We start from the raw sequence: 23427 nt of genomic DNA on the forward strand, positions 1-23427 counted from the left end.
ACTGCCACTCTAACACTCTATGGATCAGTGCTCAGTGAGGAGTCACTGCTCAGCAGCTGCATGGCAAGAGCACAACAGTCACAGGGGACATGGGTGCAAGTGTGGTTAGTTACAAGAAGGGGGAGGTCAAGAAGGAGTGAGTTCCAGTTTTTAAAAGGAAGATTTATTTAACAAGTTTCACTTAGCGCAATACACCTAAAAAGGAAATCACAATACAATGAAAGATTAAATCAAGGCCTCAGAATTTTATACGAACACCAAGACCAAAATCCTAAAGTAGCCGTATTGCGTCTCAACATGTTTCCCCCATTAACTTAAAAAAAAAAAGCTTTAACATGCCTTACAGGATATTAAAAGAAATAAACTAGAACTAACATGCCAAATGTTCACTTTGATTTTCAGACACAGCTCCTATATTGGTTCTTTACAAAAAAGCATGTCTCTTTCAACATGTATTCAAAACAGTGTTGGATGTAATATGGTATAAGAGCAACATTTAACATAATTCAAACAGCTTTAACCTAAATACGCTTACTGCTTAAATACACTCCTACAACAAAACTAACTTGAGAAACGCTCCAAATCGTTTAACAGTTATAGTCTTTACTTGGTTATTACATCCTAGATGAAAGTTCATTTCTGTATGTTCAAAAATACTGAACCTGAAAGGTTTTAAAACAATCCTGAATTCACTTACAGTAAAGCATAAATCACAAGCTCGTATTGCAAAACTGTTAAACTTAGTTTTTTGTTTTTTTGTTTTTTAAAAAAGATGTGACCAAAAGTCAGCGATTGGTTACATTCCCCAGCCACCACTCATGTTGGACATGTTGGACATGCCGCCCATGCCGTTCACTCCCATGGATGCGCGGTTCCCACTGCTGTAGTAGCTGCTGTTCATGGCGCCCTGGCTCCCGGGGTCTGAGGGGGAAACCGACAGCAGGTTCACAGCTGCCTCAGGCCGACTCGAAGCATCCTTGCCCCAACGCCTGTCCTTGCTGGGCCACCTCGTAAATACCGTCTACCGTGCCCAACGCTGCAAAGTGTCAGTTTACAGCTCCGTACCCGAAGTCAGTTATCGGATGTTCAATGACAGCACAAGCTCTGCATCACCCCCCTTCCCAATCCAGAGCTTTACCACTGCTCTGGGGGAATAGGGAGGACCCAGCCTCCCATGAACCCCTCCCCCATTTGTACTGCGTTTAAATACAGCTGGTCTCCAGCTTTCAGATTAAGAAAAGAAGTGATCAGAGCAATGCAAGTCTGGAGACTGGCATTTCCTGCCCCTTGCAGAGTATTTTTCCACATTGCCCCCCTCAGCTCCCCATTTCTGCTTGGAATCGATTCCCCCCCCAATTCCCAATGTTATTTTTAACATTCACAATAGCCACATATTCAACTTTCAGGGCCTGTGCTGCCCAGGCTGTAACACAACTCTTCAACACCAGTGAAGGGCATGTTAAGCCAGCTGCACCTGGCCCAAGAGAAACCAGCAAAGAAATGCTCTTACCATAGCCACTCATGCTGCTTTGACCTCCATATCCTCCTCCATAACCCCCACTCAGCTGCTGGTTGCCTGGAGCACCGTAACTGGATTGGCTCCCTTTTAAGTTAAGGGTGAAAACGTTAAGAACTTGCCAGTCAAGATCTGCTCATTATCAACAATCCCAGCCCTCACCCAACCAACAGCCCCTGCACTCTGGCACTACCTTGCTCACACCAAGGGAAGTTTAACATGCTCAAGGAATGTGATGGGGTTTCTAAAGACATCCCTGCAATCAAGCAGCAACAAGAACTTTAGAAGTTACTTCTACAGTTTCTATGGACTATACTAAACAGGATCTTCACTGTAACACACCCCAAAAGACTTAAACTTGGCTTTAAGTAACCTCACACGGGAGTGGCTGCCCTTCCAGAAGCACAGTAGCTCATTAACTGGAGTCACTAATTTGTACAGGGCCCATATTGACTTATTCCTGCTCCAGACTGGTTGTGCATCACATCATAGCAGTGATATGGCTCAGCACAGACACCTCTGCTTAAAATCACTAACAACTGCTCTTTAACTCATTACTTGTCTACACTTCTTTCTGTAGTTTCAGTATCAGCATTACAACTTTAAACACTTAGTGACCAAGTACTATAAAAGCAACAGTGTACATCCACACCTCCCCACCCATGCACCCTCGAGAAAACAGCCCCCCAGAAAAATCAACCCCACCTTCATCTTGGAAACCAGCCCAGCTGGGTGTCAGGAGGGTATCTGTCTTATAGGCACAACAGCAACTGGCACTTAAGACTTGTGCTGCAAATACACATTTTAGATTTTTAAACAATTTTGGGGTTTGCCAGAGCAATTAAAACAATTTCTCCCAATTCCAAATATTTCTCCCTCACCACAAAGACTCAGCTTGAATAGCAGTCACGTGCCACAGATACATCCTCCATCACCAAACTATGTTCTGGTATCCCCAAAAGGGAAGGGGAAGGAGAATTAGAAGGACAGGCATCTCCCATATTTTGCACTACCACACTCCCAAGAAGCCACTCATCCCACCAGGCACACCACACTCAACACCACAAATTTATTCAACCTATTAAAGCTCAAATGTATTATTAAAAGGTTTATATACCTGGCAACGTGCTAGTGTTCCAATCCTGGACTACCCCTTCCGATTCCTTGACTGTGTGATTAAGACAGAAAGCTGAATTTCAGTTTTGGTGCCAGCCACACAATAAGCAGGAGCTGTACAAAATGAGCCAGCTTCCTTCAATAGCAAGCACTTGTTCTGAAGCGCAGTGAGACTTACACATACCCATTCCTGCCATCATCTGACTGCCATAGGCACCACCAGTTCCTCCTGCTGTTGAATTCAGGAAGAGTTCTACATATCTGTGTTCTGGAAGAAGAAAGTTTTCCCATGAGAGTATTTCACACCAAACCCATGCAGCTTGTCTCACTGCATGTGAAGCTGCAGTACAATTTTTGGCATTCCAGTTGCAGCAGATACACGACACTGCAGTGCTGTCGGCTCCCTAAAGCCACCTATGCTGAGCAGTCAGACTTACGCATATTGGCTTTGTCTTTGGACATAGCAGCCACTGCGTCCTCGTGAGTAGCAAATTCAACGTCTGCCTCTCCGGTTACTCTGCCATCTGGTCCAATTTCAATGTGTACTCTTACAGGGTTCAGAGGTGAGAAGAACTACACACAGAACAGTCACACAGATTAAAACGCACCAATGCAACAATACGGGTTTACAACAAACCATTTTCTCCAGAGGAACACTCCAACTGCAGTGCAGCTGGCATGTCCCACAAGGACCCTGGAACCCACAGCCATGTACTGGGGGAGCAGCATGTGGCACTCACGTTGTAGATGTCATTCTCCGTGGCTCTGTAGGGCAGACCTCGCATGTGGACGCAGTGGCCGGTCGTGCTCTGGAAGGTGGACGATCCGTCGCCGTACCTGTGGTCCGACATCCCTGCGGAGAAAAGAGTCCATTCTAGGTCTTTCAGATGTATTTTAGTTTCTTTTGGGACATGTCGTAAGTTCAGTTACTGTTCCTATTAGAGATCTCTTACCTCTTCCAAATCTATCAGAACCAAACCCATAGCCATCATTATACCCATTGTAGTCATCATAACCTCCATAACCTAGAAACAGATTGGACATGTTCATTTCAACTACACAAAGTTTCAAATAAACTTTCATTTCGACTACAGAAAGATCCAAATACACAGTACACACTGCAAACAACGACTACTACATTTCATTTCTTCTACAAGAATTAAGTCCAAGGACACATACAAAGCTAGGGAGACACTACCAGGTCCAAGAGTTGCTGCTTTTCAAATGAACAGCTCCCTCGGCCCCCGTACACTTACCTCCTCCATAGGCTCCACGCCTCATTCTCTCCAAGCTACTTCCTCTACCCAGACTGTTGTATCCGCGCGTCAGGCCGGGCCTGTCGTACGGACCAGGTCTCTGCATTGCCAACAGCTTGCGGGGAGGGTCGTAGTGAGTGCGCACCTCTGCTCGACTACTCTTGAAGATCTCAATGTACCTACAAGTGTTTGCACAGGGAGAAGTCAGTCGTTGATTCCTTCCACAAACACCTCACAACTTCAAATTACAACAAGCCATTTAGTCATAGCCTTGACACTGGCAGGTATTTTAAGCCAGGTTTCCTTACATTATGTAGGCAATGACATTCTATTATAAGCGCTATATTACATTTAAATCAGTGTATTTTCAAGAAATTAAAATTACTGAAGGGTTTATGTGCTCCTCATACTTTGCAGTATCCCAGCCTTAAGGGTGGGGGAGCAATACTGATTCCCCACCCACCTCCCCCCAATTTAAGGGTGTTAGTCAAAAAATGTAGGAGGGACTGACGTCCACTCAACTCAGCACTGCTGCTCAAGGCAACAGAAACAGAGGGTTAAAAACCCGATCTCCACCGAGAGTTTAACCCATCAGGATGCCACAAAAAGCGCTGCACATACTATTGAACCCAGCCTATGCTTCAGTGATTCAGCGTAGGCAAAAGGTGCATGCTTCAATGAAAAATAGTCACAAATAAAATTGAATAAAAACCCTTTGTGACAATTTCTTGAAAGCTATGCTTATTACATTGAAGATTAATACAAGTAAGTAAATTTGTTACATTTCAACTTATAAAACAAGTTTAGAAAGTATCACATTTTCTTATGGTAGTAAGAATACTGTGCATGTCTTTAGAGCTAAAGGCAGAATTGGTGCTATTTGAGAAGTTAAAGCCATAGTCTCTCAACTTTATCATTTCCAAGCTATAGTTTTGCATGCCTGTTATTACTACTTTTCCAAAGCACATTTTAGTTTTGCATAATATAATTTAATCTTGTGTATTTTTGGGTAGACCCAAACAATCTGTGCCACACGCACTGTAGCAATCTATTCCTTTACTCATCACTGAATTAGAGAGCAAAATATTATTTTGATTTGGATGTTAACACTTTCAGAAGAGAGAATATGGATTTAATTGTTTACCATAAGAAAAGTGACAGAGCCAACCAACCATCCATCCCCACCTGTGCCCTATTCTTTCCTTGTGTTTCTTTAGAGCCTTTTCAGCTATTTCCTGTGAAGCAAACTGCACGAAGGCCTCCCCCGTACTCCTCCCCTGGAAGTCCACCGGCAATGTTATCCCATTTGGCACGATTTCCAACCCTTCAACCCAAGGACAAATAACCCCAGTAGGGGGGCAATATTAACATCACAAGCCCAGTCATGAGTTTTTTCTTATAGCTTTAAAAACACCAGAACTTAAACACTTTTAATTGAATGGTATGTTGATTCTAGAACACCAGAATAAAAAAAGGCATGTCAACAAAGAGCTCCATGATCACATACCATTCAGTTCAGGTTCTTAACCCAGCCTGCAGAGCTCAGAAATGCTCTGAGGGTCAGGGACAAACCCTCAGAGAAGGCATCTAATGCAGGGTGCGTTAAGAACTTCACATATTATTACAAACCTCGTCAATTCTGTGACAGTACTTAAGATGAACTTTTTAAGAGAACTTAAATTCAAACACAGCAAGTTAAACAGCTTTATACAGAACAAGTAATTTTACTAGAAGTCACTCAGGTAAAATAAGTCTTATGCAAATATCAAGTTTCAGCATTGATTTTTTTTTAATATTTAGGAGTGCTTAATTAAGAAAAAAATCATGAAGTAATTTTCAAGAATTAGCTCCTGAACAGAAGAGACACATTTTGTATATTAAGCACATTAACAACTTATAAAGCTTGAATTACTTCACTATGTAAGAAAAAAACAGCTTAAAATGCACATGCTTAGAAATTGCTCTTGTTCATATCACCAATTCAGAAAACAAAAAACAAGTTCTGAGATTGTAAAACTGGAAATGTTTCTACTGTATTTTAAAGCAAAACAGTAAGCTCAACCATATCTTGTTACAGCAAAACATTTAGAAATCTAGTATTTTGAAAATAGTAACAAGTGAAATCCTAGACAATCAACAGATTTCATTCTTAGACATTTTAATAGTCTAATTCCAGTTTTTAAAACAAAGCAGCTGAAAAAAAGTAAAAATTAGTCAAAACAAGACATTATCTCTTCATCCATAAAAACTCTGACCTAGGTAACATCATGGGTTTGGTGGGGGCTTTTTTTGCCATAGGAAGAGAAAGGGACAAATCTGGAAATCTGTATCTGGGTAGAATTCAGCAGGTCGTTTTACTCTGTAATTTTATTCAATACTAACTCTATGTTGGGAAGAGGTCATGGGCACAACCTGCTCCTTTCAGAGCTGAGTGGTGAGGGTGTTCAGCATCCTTCACTAACCAGGGCTGACCAACCAAGACTGGGGGTGGAAATACCCTCTCAGCTGAACTGTTCATTTTTATTTAGAAAGCAAGACAATTTTCTACAATCCTTACTTAACAGCATGTCCCACTAATTACAAATTCAAGCAGCTCTCTGGCATTCCCTGAATTATATAACCATCAAGTACTTTAGGAAGTGATCCAAAGGATTCCTCAAGCCCAGAAAACTAGTGAAGAATTAGTTTATTTACTTTTAATAATCATTATAATATGGTTGGAAGTACTACTGGGCAATTCATCCTTGTTTGGTTTGGTGGGGTTTTTTAGCATAAACCAATAGTGCTATAGCTACTACTTTTATCCCACATACCTGAAAAAAACTGTACAATTTCTTCTTTACTACAGCCAAATGGGAGTCCTCTAAGACGTACAAAACCATCATTAGCTGTATCAGGGCTGTTGGGACCAGTATGCTTCAGAACCCAATCCATTTCAACGTTGTTTGACTTGAAAACTGTAAAAGGCACTTAGAATTAATGCATTCTGGAATAAGCAAGAGTTTTAAAAGTCATTTGCCTTGAAACTAGTCAACTTATGATATGCAACTCCATTTGTCCTTTCACATGCATTTTAAAGAGACAAAAAAAGCAATTAACCGAAAACCCATCAAACACAAACACACTGTAGTCAGTTACTAGTCCAACTGAGTCAAACCTTCAACATATCTGTGTCCCATTGTTTCTCTGTCTTTTTTCAGGGCCAATTTCACATCCTCCTCTGATTCAAGTTCAGCAAATGCTTCTCCACTTGGTCTGCCCTCCCTGGTGTAGATGAAACGGATACCCAAAGCCCCATTCAGAATTTTGCAATCTGAAAATGAAACAGAAAGGCCAGAATTAAGTTAATTATTACAGGAACAGGATGACTTTGAAAGTTTCAGAGAACCTAAAAAGAAAAATGTAGTGAGTATCAGTTATATCAAGGCAACAAAACTGGGAGCATTATTGTTACAACTTTAAAATTACTAGTAAACTAAGAGACTAACTAAAGTTACCCTTCTAATCCAGCCTACAGATCAACATTAAGGATGACTGCAAATTAGCAATTTCCAGAGCTCTTCTGCCTCAAGTTGAATGTACTATCTGCTTTTAATCTTAATTTTCTTATTAATATGAAATTAAACAAGGAGTAGTAACAATCAGCGCAAGTGCAAAAAACTAATTCAGAATAAAGTCCAATATGTCAAATTCCTGAAGCAGCTCTAAAAGCTCCAGTCACTGCAAGAAAGCATGTATATATCACCACTATTTATTACTGCAGAATGCTAGTAATTTGGGGACAAACATACCCACTAAACACTTAAAAAGAGTTTGTTAGGCCAATACCAAGAACTGATTTAGCTTTAAAATTCTTCCTTCGGGTTGAACTTTTTTGAAAATGGAAGCTTCTCTCTCCTGGTTGCTCAAGCAGCAAAGGCAGTTGTGGCTATCCCAGCAACTCTCAAACTAAGTCCCTTTGAGTTCCTGGTAGCACAAACATGGCTTTGCCCACCGGGTTCTGGCTAAAGTACTTGAACTACAAACTTCACTGGCTACTGAATGCCTCTTGCAACTGCTCACTACAGCATTCCAACTGCCAGAGTCCTTGGGAGGGACACAAAACTGACAGCAGAGCCTGGTCCCTCTCCCACGCCTCTTACTCCCCCCACGACCCCACTTACCAGAGAAGAACCTCTGCACCTCCTCAGTGGAGCAGGACCAAGGCAGCCCCCGAACTTTCACCACGTATCCCTCGCTACTTTCCGAGTTGAGCATCACATTGGGGGTGAGGCTCTGCTCTGTCTCGGCTTCTGTGGTTGCTGGAAAGACCAGAATGGACCCTTTGAGATGCTGCTCAGCACGGCCGCCACCCGCACCCCCTCAGAGCGCCCGGCGGCCCCCCTGGCCTGTGCCCCGGCCCTCCCCGAGCCTCCTCTGCCTCGGGCGCTGCCGCCTCACACACACGGTGCCGCTCCCGCCCCCGGCCCGCGCCCGGCCCCTTCCCCGCACGCACACATGGTGGGGCTCCGCGCTGCTTCTAGGGCTCCGAGCCTGATCCACTGTCCGGAGAGCGCCTAGTCCCGGTCAGGCGGCAGCGAGCGGGCGAGCCTGTGGCGAGAGCGCGCTAGGAAATGGCGGCGGGTGCTCCCGCTTCCGCTGGGCCGGGCCTTCCGCCGCACAAAGAGCGCGGTCCCGGGCGCCGCCTCGGCGGGCCCGTGGCGATGGCGCAGCGCCCGCGGCCGGTTCGCACAGAGCGACGTGTGGAGTGCCAGCACCGAGCACGGTGCGCCCTGCGCCGAGCACGAAAGCGGCTGCGGCGTGGCCGGGCGGGTGAGGGGCGGGTGAACCGGTGGGCCTGGCCCCGCCCCGAGACCCCGCGCGCCGCCCGCGCGCCTGCGCTGCCCGTGCGCCGCGAGTGCCCGCGCGCCGCCTGTGCGCACGCGCCGCCCGCCCGCCGCGCCGAACAAAGCCCCGGCCCCGCGCGCCCTGGGCACCGCTCGCCGCACTGCGCATGCTCCGCGCGCTGCCGCCCCCGCCCCGGCCCGGTTCCCGCGTGGCGCGGACAGCGGAGCGCTCTGAGCACACCGAGGTGTGCAGAACTAGCACTTACCAGCTTCAAAGGCTGACGCTACCCCACGTGAAACAATCTGCTCGCTTCGGTCACTGAAGCCTGGTGTGTTTGGAGGAGATGGGAAAAGAAGAGACAATGGGTCACAATTATGATAAAAGAAAGGAAAAGTTAATTCCCTCCCATTTCCTCCAAACACACCAGACTTAGCTAGATTTCACCCTGAATCTCAGTATTACCGAGGAGGAAAGAGGAAACTGGAATAACTCATCATCTAAGAATCCTCCATCCCCTTTCCCCTTGAATAAGCGGGTCATGTTTCAACTTGTCTATGCAGGTGACTGAGGACCCATGCCTGGAGTTAAGCAGGCTCCTATAGCCCCTGTCACAGGTGTTTGGAGCCCAGAAGCTGCTCTGAGCAGTCTCTAGATGAACACCATTCACCCACGAGTGTGTCTTCTCCAGTCAGTACCAAAACGGACTGCGAATCTACATGGCCTCATCTCTCACGTAACTGTTTGACGTGTTGCGGACTACTAACAAACAAACACCCACTCCTACAGCTGGAGGCTTTCTATTTTTTTTTTTTTTAAAGCACATGCTCAAGTTTAGTTAAGTAAATCAAACAACAAGGCGACCTCGTTTACAGTTAATGCAAATTAGATCAGTAAGTGGAACGGTGTTTGAGTCACTTCCTGCACTAAGTTCTCTTCTCCATTTCACTTGCTGAACGCCCATTTTATAACACCGCGGCGGCAGAAGGGCAGGAGCAGGGCAGGAGCGGCGGGGGAGGGGGCAGCGCCTCCGCCTCTTCCAGGGGAGGACTGGCGGGAAGCTGCCATCCCGCCCACCGGCTGGCGGGACGCTTAAAGTGCGCTGGAGCAGCCGGGAAGCCCTTGAGTTCCCGCGCAGCATCGCCATGTCTACCCCCGCCAAGCGGCACTGCCAGAGCCCCGCCGTCTCCCTCGAAACCAGCTTCCAGAAACGCCTCAGGAAGGTTTCCATCGAGGGGAACATCGGTGAGCTCGGCGGCGCGGGAGGCAGCTCAGGGCGGGAGGGAAGTACGGGGGGGAGGTCAGGCCGGGAGCACCTCAAGGGGCTGGGATGGCGGGGGAGACTGGGACAAAGACGGACGGCTGCGGGGCTTACCCACCCGGCTCTGCGGGCAGCGGGGGGCTCTGCAGGAGAGCCGCGCCGGGACCCGAACCCGGAGCACGGCTGGGGCCGATGGGGAGCCCCGCGGGCAGGGTACCCCGTCAGCCACACCGAGGCGCAGGGCTGGCTCGGGAGCACAAAGCCCCGGGTCACCCCGGCCTAGCTGCACCGCCTGTTCGCTCCCGCCCGCCCGCGCCAAGTCCCGGCGCCTGCGCAGCCGCTCTCCCGCTCCCCCCCCTGCGCTCCGCCTGCCGTGGAGCTCCTAAAATGTCGGCTGCGCTTCGGCCGCCCTTATCGCCCGCCCGACCGGGCGCGGGCCCTCTGGCGCGGCAGATTAGCACTGTTTGCGCCATGGTGCACCCGGCCGGCCCCGAGCCCCAACAGCCGCTAACAACCCTCAAAACTGCCCCCCGTCCATCAGTAGCACCAGAGCAATCAACCCCTGAACTGCTCTAATCTTCCGCAGCTGCGGGGAAGTCAACGTTCGTCAGGCTGCTGGAGAAACACAGTGATGAGTGGGAGATCATCCCCGAGCCCATCGCTAAGTGGTGCAACATCCAGACAGCCGAGGATGAGTATAAGGTAAGTAGTATGGGCAGAAAGAAACTGCAGGGAGTTTTATGGCCAGGGAGCTATGCCAAAATCCAGCTATACTTGGTCTGCAGCAGCCAAGAGTCATCCCCACTATCATACCACAGTTGGTCAGGCACTCAAATTGTTATGGCAAGATACTACTGAATGTATATTCCAAATCACATCCCCTGCTCCACAGGAATCACACTAAAATCTGGGACTCAAACAAGCTACTCAAAGAAGCTGTCATGAAAACCACCCTCACCTGGGAAAAAAAGTCTCTTACGTCCTATGCCTAAGCATCTTCTTAAAAGTTTTTTTTTTTAAAGGCATCAATTCTTACTTAAACATACCAGAATTCTGGACTGAGAAAAGGTAGTAAGATCCTGCAAATACGTTGATACTAGCTTTTTTTCTCTTGCCTTCTAGGAACTTACAACATCTCAGAAGAGTGGAGGAAACTTACTTCAAATGCTGTACGACAAACCCACAAGATGGGCTTACACGTTTCAGACTTATGCTTGCTTGAGCCGAGTAAAAGCACAATTAAAACCTGTTTCAGCCAAGCTACACGAAGCAGAACATCCAGTGCAATTTTTCGAGAGATCTGTGTACAGTGACAGGTAATTACTCTCACAGCAAAGCAAAAGCTCACATTAACAGCTCCAGGTCTTTAAAGACATGGAGCTGAGGAAACAATATTTAAACTAGTACCTGCAAGGAAGCAGGCTTAAGGCATTTTTTTCGATACCATCATTCAGTTTTAATGACAAGTGTTTTGGTAGTTCACTTTTGTCATTCCTGGCATGAGACTGATGTCTTTCATTACAGATACGTGTTTGCTTCTAACCTGTTTGAGTCCGGAAGCATAAATGAAACCGAGTGGTCTATTTATCAGGACTGGCACACATGGCTTTTGAATCAGTTTCAATCAGATATAGAACTGGATGGCATGATCTATCTCAGAACCACACCTCAGGTATGCTCACTAAAAATGAAGGTTTTTCAGTTCCAACTTCGTTTTCCAGAGGCTTCAGAGGGTACAAAAAAGTTATTCTAGATTTAACTCGTTTATGTTCAGGCAAGCATTTGACATTAATGCTCGCTAATGTCCAGCATTAGTCCTTCCAAGTTAAGGACCACTTGATCCGTTTAGCTGATTTAACCTACAACACATGATTAATGACCGGGTTTATATGGTTTTTTTCCAGAAATGCATGGAAAGGCTACAGTTGAGGGGAAGAGAAGAGGAGCAAGGAATTGAGCTTGAGTATTTGGAAAATCTCCACTATAAACATGAAACCTGGCTTCATGAAAGGACTATGAGGTAGGAACCAATTTTCTGCAGCAAGTTTCAACTTGCAGGAAAGGCTCTTTCCTACCTTGAACCTTAGTTTTTTCGAGTTTAGTGTAAGTCTAGCTTCACTCAGGCAGCTGGACAGACTTATCTTTAGACCCACTTCAGGTTTCAAGAGATGGAACTTCATCTAATTCAAAACCTTTGTTGCTAAGCATTAGCTTCAGCTAGGAAGTTTTACAGTTGTACCTCCAGCAAGGATATGGATTTTGCTAATTGGAAGGACACAGGAATAGGACAGACAATGGTGTTCAGGGGCAAATCACATACATTTCTCACCATGCAGCTTTCCTGCTGCAATGGAAGGGGCAGACCAGGCCCCAACTGCCTATCAACTGGCAGGACTTTATTTCAACAAAGTTTAAATATTAATCCTAGCTGCAATTTAAACAGTAATCAGAAAGGCTTTTGGCAAGCCTACACACAAGAAACCTAATCAGCAACTGAGTGATCTCTGCACACCTTCCTTAAACTTCCTTACTGACTCTTACTGGCTTTCCCATCTAAGAAACCTCTAAACATGAAAGCAGACTCTAGATTTTTCCCCTAGTGGAGCCCAAAATATTTTACTGAATCGGAAGCATTACAATTCCAGGAAAAGTACATTATCAGTTCAATCTACTTGCTGAAGTTTCACGTAAGATGACCCAAATGCTCAGGAGACAGAGGGCAATGCATATTGTGGAATTTTGGGAATGTTTACGTTATGTACTCATTCCAAACTTGTCAGCACGCACTTCCTGTGTTTGTAATAGAAACACTGAAGTTTGCAAGCACAAGTTAGAATGCTGTTTAGCACAAGTACCGCATTTTAGAAATGCCTTCCACACTCAGAAGAAAGACTAACTGCGGCTCCCACTTGTTCCTCAATTGAAGCCAAAATGGTCTTGCTTACTTGCTTATGTCCAAGACATTTTAAATACCAGTCTTATAACCTGTTTAAGAGGTCATCCCCATGAAAGGAAGCTTTAAAAATGCATCTTGCTAAGTGGATTAAGTGGGGGAAACACAGGGCAAGGGAGACTAAAAAAAAATGCTCCATCTTACAAAATCAGTTCCTGGTAATTGATTCCGTGACTAGAATGAGCTAAAGGAAATTAAGGTAAAAACTATCTTCCTCCCCCACTTGTGCATTACAGATAGACACGAAGAGTCCAGACTTGTGAAATATATGAAGAGCAATTAAGGACAAACATGACTTGGGCTTTATATTTAAGTTATGCGCATCAGCTTTAACATCTCAGGTGCATCATCATCTGACTAATGCTGCACCCTTGGAAAGCTACTCAAGAGCACGGGTCTTGTATGCAGAATATTTTATATCTTTTTACACAAACTATCTTCTTCCTTTTAACAGAGTTGATTTTGAGAACCTTAAGGACATTCCTATTCTCGTTCTGGATGTGAATGAAGAATTTAAGAACGATAAAATTAAACAGGAGTACCTGATTGATAAAGTAAGTATCGAATACTACCTTTCTTCTGCAGTTATCATGCATGCAGTGACACTTCCAAACAGAGTTGGGAGGGAGAGTAAACAACCATTTGAGGAAACACGATGGTAATGAAGAGTTCATTTGAGTCAGAACAGTGTTTACCAATTCCAAGGAAAGGCAAGACTTGGGAAGTAAATGCCAGAAAAAATTCTGGTGGAGCTGTTTGGCCAGCCCATGGCAAAAAAAAAAAAAAGCAAACCAATCCAAACAACCCAAAACTCCTCCTAATACTTAAAGGCATGGGGAAGTACTCTCCTAGCAAACCCTGTAAATCATTTTCTTCATCTTGTTCTGGGTAATTTGAGATTACTGAAGAATGACTCCTTTAAGACAAGCCTAATTCCCTCAATTAAACATCTGTAAATAAACTGGGAAGGGGAGCACAATTATCAGTTGTAGGGGTATTTGTCATTATATCCTCATGGAAACCAGCAATTAATAGCTTAGTTTTGAACAGACACTCAAACACGCCATCTTTTACCTCACCCCTCTGGAAAGGCCACAAGCATTTCAGGCCATTAATTAAATGCAGGAGCCAAACATCACTGGTAAACTATAGAAACAAACCATTTCTTCCCAAAGAAAAGGAAAAGCCGGGTAATTAAGCTTTTAATGCACCGCATAATACATGTTTTCTTTCCTGATAGGTCAAGTATTTCCTGACTTCTTTAGAAGATGAAAATTAATTCGAATAACAAGTCCCTGAAGTTCACCTAACAATCTGTGTGTTCAAAGATTCACTTTAAACAAATGCATTACCTGTATAGCTTATTTTAAAGCAAACGTGAAATATAAAAATACGGCTTGGGGTTTGTTTATTATTTTTCTTTGTCTGACCTGTACGGGAATCAACAGAATTTTATGTATAGCTAAAAATAACAAATATGGGGTGCTTTGGTAATTTTTTTTTGTATATTCTCTGCTGTTAAATAAAGACTTAAAAGCCATATTGCTTCTCGAGTGTCTCTCCCCGCGGGGGAGCTCAGCGGTTGTCTGAGGCCGACACCCAGTAAACAGATAGCAGGCGCTGAGCAGGGTTGTTTTGCAACAACTGGCACGGGTTCACCATTTTAAGACGAGACTGATATGGCGTCCAGAAACCTTTACTTTCAACTTCTCCTTTACCGAATGGCCGTTTCCACCCCATTTACTCTACTTAAGGCTGGACGTTAGACCTGTAATAAACTGTAATTTGCGCTTATCTCGTTTGCGATCGCCCCCCCACCCCACCCCCCAGCACGGGGAGGGACCCGCGGGCGCGGCGGTGGCGGTGGAGGCGGGACAGCGACCCCGGCAAGCCCCCCCGCCCCGGGCCCCGCCCGGCAGAGCACGCGGCGGGGGGGCAGGGGGTTGAGCGGCGCACGCGGCCGGGCCCGGCCCCGCCGCCCCCCCACCGCGCCACCGTGAGGCCTCCGCGACAACGGGCCCGGCCCGACGGCACCGCGACGGTCCGATCGCCCTTCCCCCCCGCGCCCCCGTTCCCTCCTGCCACCTCCTCCCCACCCGCCGTCGCCGGGCCTTACCCAAGCCGGGGATCTCGCCCTCGGTCTCCTCGGTGTGGCAAGGGTCCATCTTGGCCGCGCCTTCCCCGCAGGGGCCGCAAGAAGAACAAAGCTGGGCGGGGGCGCTCGGGCGCTGCGCGAACAGAAACAAAAGCTCAGCGGCGGCCGAAGGGGCGCTCGGTGAAGGTGGATCGGGGCTCCGCGGGGGGTTTCTCGGCGCTCCCGCGGGGATGGGCCGCGATGCAACCGCCGGGGGTCCGAGTACCGCCCGCTCGCTCCGGCTGCGCAGCGCTCGCTCCGCGCCTATAAATGGCCGCCGGCCGCGCAGCGCCGCGCGCTGACGTCACGCGCCGCCCGCCCCCGCCAGCCAATGGCCGCGTGACAAATTGAACGCAGCCAGTCACGTCCGGCCCCCCGCGCGCGCGGTGGGGGGGAGCCATGGAGGGGGGAGCGCGCAACCGCCGCGGGGGTCCCGCGAGCCCCTGTACCCCCCGCGCCCGCCGGTGGGCCCGGGTTCGAGTCCCCAGGGACCCGTGTTCGACTCTCACCCCCTCCCTGGCTCCGGTTCGAGTCCCGCCCCCGCCCGTTCCGCTCCCCGGTTCCTGAACGTGGCGGCGGCCTTGTCCCTACCCTCCCGTCCCGCCCCGCCGCCTCCCGCTCGTCCCCGCTCCCCCGGCGCCCCTGCTCACTGCGAGCTGCGGCCGCGGCGCTCCGGCGGCGATCGGCGGCTCCGCGCACTGCAGCACCGCCCGCCGCCGGTGTCAGCTGGGCTCGGCTCCGCCTCCCGGCGCGGCGGGGGCCGGGCACGGCGGGGCCTGCGCAGGCTTGGCCGGGGAGGCCTCGGTGGATCTCCTGTATGTTTGAGGGCCGTTCTGTGCCAGCCCGGGCCCGCCGAGTGCAGCCCGAGCTAAGCAGCCCCGCTCAGGCACTGCTGGCTCTGTTGGGGTTTGGCGCAGGAGGTGCTGGAGCTGCTGGCAATGCCCGGCTGGGCGCTGGCAATGGGCACTGCCCTCATGCCCTGTGCGCCCTCACACCGCTCTGCCAGCCACACCGACCGCTCCACAGAGAACCATCAGCTGGAGCAACTTCAGGTTAAAACAGCTGCAAGAGAGCCCGTGCAATTTAACAGATAAGAGGTGACCTTAGGACTGGAGGTGTGGTATCGAGTCCAGCTTTGTTTCTGGCCGGGTGGTAGTGAGTGTAAAGCAAATCCCTTTGCTAATCCCCGGTGAAGCCTTTTGCGTTTCTAGCAGTGAGATAATGATAATTTTTAGCTTTTTATAGTGCGTATTAATATCCATGCGCTGGGGTACATTTACTACGTGTCATTTTATTAGTCTTGATTGGTATTTTTAGTCCCCATTCCTGCATTTGAAAAAGGACAGAAAGTGGGTTTTCTGTTGTTTATGCATCATGAGCCACGTGATAAAATGGCTTTAAAGAGGCCTGTAATGGCTGTTCTCTTGCTATCTAATTTTTAGTGAGAAATAAAGCCTGATTGGCCTAATATTTTCTTGATCTTAAGTTTATTTAGTCAAACAGGATTCTGATCTAAGTTTTCTCTTTAGGGCTCTCTTAGGAAATTAAAATCATCCTATGTTCACACTAACAAGAAGTTCTGCATATCATTCCAGTGTTAGAAGAAAAGTCACATTACTTCTTTTTGCAAATATGTAACTGCTATGAATCTTAAGTAAAAACTCAGCCTGCCTTTGACATATCTCACAGTAAGTTTGGTACAGTCATTTCCAGGGGAAGAATGTGACTGTGAGCAGTGGGGGCAAGCAAAGACATAGTTATCTGAAGAGTTATGATTAGCCAATGTATATGCAGTGTTTGAAAGACAAAAATAATTAACAATTCAAATAGAATTACTGCTAACAGAGCAGCCCTTTTCCTCAGAGGCCGTGGCTGGTTATGTGCTTTGGCAAATGGCATGGTCCTATGGTATGTGAGCCCTTGCAGGGTGGGAGACAGGATGATAAAAATGTTCCTGGAAACACTGATGCAGGATCTTCCTTCCATGATTTCTTGTAGGACTCAGGCATCATGTTTACCTGGATTTTTGTTTTATGGTGCAAGCCTGAAACCTGCACCTTCCCCTCCAACAGACCCAGTTGAACTCCAGTGAGTCTGTCACAGCTCACACTGCAGCTCTGGGTACATATTTTGTTTTTTTCCTGAAAGGGCTTTGTTCTATTTCAGAATTTCACTGTTTCATTCCTGCGATGGGGAAAGGCACACCTGCTGCCCAGAGAGCAGGGGAGAGGAGCTGCTGTTATTTTTCCATTTGCATTCCCAGAAGGTTTTGCCTCATTCAAGTCAGCTGGGGGACTGAGGGCTGTAATCCAAGCTGAGCTCAGCCTGCTGGGTGTTGTAGTGCATCAGGTAGAAAATGGGCAAAGAGGTGGCCACCAGAGTAGAAATCTGCTGGAGAAATGATCACATTTCTCAGGATGAGCCCCTGTGCAACATCCCAAATTCCCTACAGGTCCACGGAGAGGAGCCCCAGTCCAGCCTGCAGAGAGATGCATAAAGCAGAGTACATATGTGAAGTGTTAAGCTGGACCAAAGTAAAGCTCTTGAAACCTGCTACCTGCTCAAGAATTTTCTGTTTTACACCTGTCTCTCTTTGTTATCTTGCTTATGCTTCTTTCCAGGGTAAGAAAATAATGGAGAAAATCTGCAGCTCTGGTTTGAGGATTCCATAGTCATCCAAGCATATGGAGACACTTTTTGTGTCTGGGAGTAAAGCAGATGCTCATTTCTGAGTAGGCTTTGGAGATACTGTTGCAATGCAAAAAATAATTACCAATGATTCTTTCATGGGTCAGCATTTGCCATTATAGGGAGAATTGATCAGAACTTAAATACCTGCTCTGAAGAGATGACAGAACTCACTGTCTGTCATCACTGCATGCACCTTCCCTTTCTTCCTTAGCTAAATGTTATCCATTTCTTCTGCTGCCTCCATCACAAAGTTCATTTTTAATGTCTCAGCTGCCTGTGTTGCATGTGCCTCGTGTTTGCATATAAGCACCTACAATTCAGGATCTTACGGTTAATCTGCAAACCTGATTAACTCTCAGTAAACACTGCTGCAGCTGACTTGCTTTTCATCTGAGATCTGAAAACAGGGAATACATGGAAGTCTCATACTACCAACGCTTTGTATGTTTCTCTGTGTGTGTGACCTCCAGTCAAAAGCCCTACAATTCAATTACAACTTTTCTGTAATTTCCCATGGCTTTGAAACAGCCTCTAGCTGTGACACTGTGACAAATAGAAGCTAAATAATGCTATTAAAAATGCATGATGTGTGTTCTGCCATATTAGATAACAGGGCCATGTTCATCACCCAGTAATTCTGCCGGTTCACAGCTTTACCAGTGCAGCCTCCCTCCCGTGTTTTCTTTGGACAATTTAAGAAGATGTTTGGTTACACTTCACCTTTCTTCCTTTTCGCCTTTTTTTTTTTTAACCTTTATTCATTTGTCTGAAAATGGTGGTCTGCAGCACTGATTGGATGGAACTCATGTTTCCCAGCTTTCTTAAACTGGAAAACAACTGGGCAGGTTGATAAAATTGCTTTAGTGAAAAGCAGATATCCAAGTCCTTCATTCTCTCTGACGCCGCTGCTGCACTGTTTGAAGCTATCACCCTACCCTTTGTGCCAGCAGCTCACCCACAGCTTGTGCTCACCATCCTTTGCCACTGTCAAAATGGAAGAGTTGCCTCTGTTCTGCTCTCTTGATGGTTGCACCCTGTCAGGGCTGGGCTGGGAGTTCACCAGCCTGGTGTTTGTCCATTTGTCAATGGGACCCAGGCCTGTCACCATTTCAGTTTTGCAGCATTAGAATTATAACAGTGGGCAGAACACCTGTTTTTTACCGCTGAAGCTGCCCCACTATGAGTGCAGGGCAGCCAGGGTGAGGTGTCTCCTACGGCGTGCTGCAGGTATCTGCCTGTTCTGCTGCCTGAGCTCTGTGGGCATGAGTCAGCTCTGGTCCAGGAGCCATCTGGCTGTGCAGCGCCGTGCTGAGCTCATCAGGCTGCTCCCGGGAAAGGTTTCTTCACTCAGGCAGAACATTCACAGCACCTTGGCAGTTCATCCGTGTGCTGCCAGGAGAGAGGTGGGAAAGTGGCCATTCACATACCTCCAAGGAGCCTTGTCTGCATTTCTTCGTGCCCTCCCAGAAGGAGAACGAGCTGTAGAGCTGTAAACACTCACAGTGGGGTGACTCAGTACTATGTTGGGAGAGAGTGCTGTGGTACTGTATCAGGACAGACAGCAGTTCTGAGCTCCTTATCCTGGCCAACTGCATTCATGAAATGGAGCCTATTTTAACCACTCGCCAACTGCAGGCTAAGAAGCAGTGACCACAGCAGCTCACTGGCTTTGACCTTCCTGGAATGATGATCTCTGACTTCTATCCCTTGCAGGCAATGTTGCCTTAGTAATTTGAGGTCACCCAGCTTTCTCTTGTCAACCAGTGCAACATCAAAGCAACACAGCTGATGCATGTGCTCAGGCACGGATCTTCTTTTATACTCTCACTCCAGAAGTGCTCTGGGAGTCCTCCTGAGTGCTGACCCTTTTGCTTTTCCTACATAACTTTTAGTACCTGAACACAGAGTCTGGCACAGCATTGGTGGGGGCTGGAGCTGGGCATGCTCTTCCCTAAGGTTCCTCAGCAGCTGGTTAGTTTCCTTTTGGAGGGAGGACATTTACAAAGCGGCATGTTAAGCCCTGTCCATCTTATATATACTGTGGCTCTGCCCTTACCTGGGGAAAGGTGAATTCTTGGGGCTCTCTTACAAGTAATTGCTGGGAGGTAGAAAACTGATGAGAATGAGGCAAACTGTAACTTTAGAGTGTGGATTTTCCTGGCCTCCTGACCTGCTAACATACAAAGTTGCAGATAGCTTTGGTTTTGCTTAGACTTTACCCCACTATCAAATGCAGGAATGGTTTTTACTGCACAGGGTTGTGGCCTGTGGTTAATGTAAAGGGAGAACTTGCCTGCAGGCGAGGGGCCTGCTCCCACTGGCCTGTGTGAAACACGCTGTGCCTGCATCCACTGCTGCATCTCCTCTGTGATGGTGTGGGTTTGATGTTTAAGCCAAACACGGTGCTCTCAAACCTCAGCTATGACACAGACCAGCCACAGTCACGCTCTTCACCCAGTCTATCTCAGCCTCTCCAGTGAGAGCTGTGCTCTTGCACCCACACTTTGCAATTCCCCCGGAGCAAAGTACTCCTTCCCCTGACCTTGCTCTGTTACACGCCCAGCAGATCTGTGTGTCTGTATGTTTACTCGGATCAAGAGGGTTCTGGATCTCACTGCCCATGATGTTTTTCTACTGATGGACACATAGCTCAAAGCAACCATACTGCAAAGCAGGCAACCCCCAAAATGCTGTGACAATGACAGCAAGGCCTCTGCAGACTCAGCACATAAAATGGGTCACTAGCAGGGGCATTTCACTCACACAACTCCTGTGTGCCTGCCTTTCTTTTTCCTTGCCCTTCGAGTCATTTGCATGTCAACAAGTTAAACTAAGACAAGGGATAACAAAGTGACTGTGAGGAATGGTGAGGGGAAAGGAAAGTGTCCCACACTCCTGCTCTGGAGACTGCATACTCTCAGCTCCTGCCGGCTGGCTCCCCAAAGCTCTGATGCTGGTGCTGCTGCAGAAATAAAGGCCCATTGAGAAGTCTGCCTACAAATTAGCATTTGAATTCCCTTGTCGCCTGTTGTCGGATGGGCAGGAGATGGGTGCTAGTCTCGGTTGCTCAGCGCTGATACACAAAGGTGGCTTTAAAAGGTCCTTATTTTTCTGAGGGAAAGAAATACATTGCTCAGACTGTGGATACTTTGTGTTTTCCTTTTCCTTTTTTTTTCTTTTTTTACTTTCCTTCTCCCATTCTTGTCCGTTTCACCCCCTTTACTGGATCAGGCTGAGCCACAGATAGACCCGTCTGGGTATTGTTAGCCCTGTCTGACCTACTTCTCTCCCTCCCCTTGGCCCCGTGTTATGGATGCTGGTGCTATGGAAACCTGGTTGACATGCCAGTGCCACAAAGCCAGGGCCACCGGCTGCACCCTCGTTTCCCGGCCCCACGGGAGCTTCCCTCCCAAACACACCCCCAAAGAAAGTTAGCAGCCCTTCTTCCCGGGAAAATTCAAGGGAGTCCTCCATCCGTCCCACCAAGCCGTGCTTCGGATAGACGGGGGTGCTGTTCCGTGGGCTTGGGGGCACCGGTGCTGTTCTTCTGGCACGTGTCCCCATGCCAGGGCACAGTATTTCAGTGCTGGTGGCCACTTGCAAAGCTGCCGCTGCCCGCACCAGACCTGTCCGTGCCCGTATCCGGCACGAGCTAGCAAGTCACGGATAGGAAGGTGCACCTGGGTGCCCTTGAAGTTTTCAAGATGATAAGCCACGAACTTCTACACCGCGATCCAAAAGCCTTGCAGGAACCTGGCTGGGATCCTGGGAACGCGGCGATGAGAACACGGTCGTGCCGGCGGTGCCTGCGGCGGGTGGCAGCTGCACTGTCCGGGGACAGAGCTCTGCACTTCATCGTCACTCGCGTGGAACCCGCCCCGTCAGGGACAGAGCCTTGTTTACAAGCTCAGCCTCTGCACCTCTTGTGATAAAAATGTTCTCGCTGGTTCTGCGGGTTTCCTTTGCTCTCTGCTGGCCTCCCATCCGGCTGGCTGCTTATCCTGGGAGCCTGTGGCAACTATCAGAGTGGATTTACTTCCAAATATCGCACGCCAAACCTTTTTTTTTTCCCCCGTTGCTGGCAATGAACTGACAGCCGTAAGGGGAGGAGGCAGGAAGGAGCTCTGAAATCAGCAGAGCGCTTTGCAGGAGCTCTTTGTGTCTGTCGTGAGCGTCTCCAGGAGATTCCTGCGAGGCTCCAGAACTCCCATAACCCAGTAACCTTCATGCCAGAGCCTGGCCCAGCATGGATCAAACTTGCAGCAGTTTGTGCACGAGTGCCCGTGGCTGTGCCGGCTGCCGGGATAGCGCTGCCCGGGCACCTCTCGGGGAGCAGCCAGCCGTGCCAGGGCACAGGCGGCGGGCCCGGAGCCGCCGGTGGTCACTGCCCTCGGACACCCCCTGTCCTCAATGTCCCCTCTGTCCCCCCGGGCCCCTCCGCCCGCGCCCAGCCGCGGGGCACCAGCGCCCTCTCCCGACGCCGGGGGGAAGCGGCGGGGGCCGGAGTGGCACAGATCCCGGGGGAGCGGGGACAGAACTCTCGGGGGAATAGGGACGGGAGCGGGGGAATCCCGAAGGTAGCAGGGTGGTGGTGTGGGCCTGGCGGGGCAGCGGTGGGACTCTCACTCTCAGCTCTGGACCAGAGCCCGCGGTAGCGCAGCAGTGCCGCTGGAGGTTCCCTAAACTGGGGCTTCCCTAAACTGGGACTTCCCTAAACTGGGGCTCTCGGGGTGGCTTTCACACCCGCGGGACAGTGACTCGGCGTGGGTGGCATGTGCAGCCCCCCAGCACACTCTGTGCCAGCCCAGTGGCCCCTCAACACCTCTGCAGCAGGTGCAGGTAGGCAAACTGGGGCCATACAGCACCAGCACGGCGTTCTGGGCATCAGCATCATGGATTGGGTAAATCCCAAAATCATCGACTCGTTGAACCATGTGGATGGGTGTAAAGTGGTTTTCTTTGAGTGATGAAGTAGCAGAGCAATGACAGTAGCCCTGGTGGAGGGGAACAGCTTCCCTTCTGTACAGGGCACCTGAAATGGTCCCTCTGACAGTGGTTTGAACGGCTGATGATGTGCCCATCAGATTTTCTGTGGCAGAACTGGTGATAACAGCCACCAACGCCAGCACCTGACTGCACTGTACCAGGATTTTTAATGGTCTTCTGTGCATCCAAGGGGAGAAGCCAGCTACAATCTCACTGCTGAATCATTAATTTCCCTCCTCTGAGTCATCCTGCAGCCCTGTCACACACAGAGCGGACACAAGCAGGGCTGAGGTGGGCAGTGGCTCCAGGTTGATACAGCAGGTTTAGAAAACTGGTTGCAGGATAAAAGACAGAGATTGTGTCTGCAGAACCAGTGAGCATGCACTTGGACTAACCCCAGAAAGTAGGGGTTTGATATGGAGTCAGGAACTGCACCAGCAGCTGGGGCTGGTCCTTCTGCATTAACTCTCTGGGAGGTGACTGCTTATACTGGTACAAAGGTGAGGACTGGGGATCAACTTCAGGAGATGGTAGAACCTCTTAATGCAAAGGCTAAGTGAAATCTTACTGGGGGCAGGTGGCATGCATGTTGCCCCCCAACCTTGCCAAGACACAGTCAGGATTAAATTATGCTCAGACTTTTCTGAAATGTGTCACCAAAGATGCCAGGAGAAAATGTTGTTTATCTTG

General features: G+C 48.4%; 2 protein-coding genes and 1 long non-coding RNA gene across 15 annotated transcripts; 2 read left to right on the plus strand and 1 right to left on the minus strand.

The window, feature by feature from the left end:
• Window positions 1-141: 141 nt before the first annotated feature.
• HNRNPH1 (heterogeneous nuclear ribonucleoprotein H1) lies at window positions 142-15821 on the minus strand. 13 transcript variants are annotated; one of them, XM_085073655.1, is made up of 16 exons: window positions 15711-15821; window positions 15043-15154; window positions 8981-9040; window positions 8052-8189; window positions 7046-7201; window positions 6702-6845; window positions 5074-5212; window positions 3889-4067; window positions 3586-3657; window positions 3373-3506; window positions 3070-3205; window positions 2817-2900; window positions 2634-2684; window positions 2222-2305; window positions 1511-1603; window positions 142-921 (listed from the first exon to the last, which is right to left on the minus strand). In XM_085073655.1, exons 2-16 carry the CDS (start codon window positions 15089-15091, stop codon window positions 797-799), a joined length of 1644 nt encoding a protein of 547 aa, XP_084929781.1. In that variant the 5' UTR covers window positions 15092-15154; window positions 15711-15821; the 3' UTR covers window positions 142-796. The 13 variants fall into 13 exon arrangements, with proteins under 13 accessions (XP_084929781.1, XP_084929786.1, XP_084929783.1 ...); XM_085073660.1 differs by lacking the exon at window positions 8981-9040; XM_085073657.1 differs by lacking the exon at window positions 15711-15821 and having other exon boundaries at window positions 3373-3485; window positions 15043-15299.
• LOC146431243 (deoxycytidine kinase 2) lies at window positions 9062-14466 on the plus strand. Its single transcript, XM_085073669.1, has 7 exons — window positions 9062-9957; window positions 10560-10675; window positions 11096-11289; window positions 11498-11645; window positions 11878-11993; window positions 13381-13480; window positions 14167-14466. The coding sequence occupies exons 1-7, from the start codon at window positions 9858-9860 to the stop codon at window positions 14203-14205; spliced, it is 813 nt and encodes a 270-aa protein (XP_084929795.1). The 5' UTR covers window positions 9062-9857; the 3' UTR covers window positions 14206-14466.
• A 152-nt stretch (window positions 15822-15973) lies between the features above and the next one.
• On the plus strand, window positions 15974-20894 carry LOC146431244 (uncharacterized). Its single transcript, XR_014854915.1, has 2 exons — window positions 15974-16748; window positions 17513-20894. It is a non-coding gene; the product is annotated as an uncharacterized LOC146431244 (long non-coding RNA).
• The last annotated feature ends 2533 nt before the right edge of the window (window positions 20895-23427 follow it).

The sequence above is a fragment of the Lichenostomus cassidix genome, chromosome 13 (assembly GCF_008360975.1).
Source record: "Lichenostomus cassidix isolate B80296 chromosome 13, HeHo_3.0, whole genome shotgun sequence".
Taxonomy (NCBI): Eukaryota; Metazoa; Chordata; class Aves; order Passeriformes; family Meliphagidae; genus Lichenostomus; species Lichenostomus cassidix.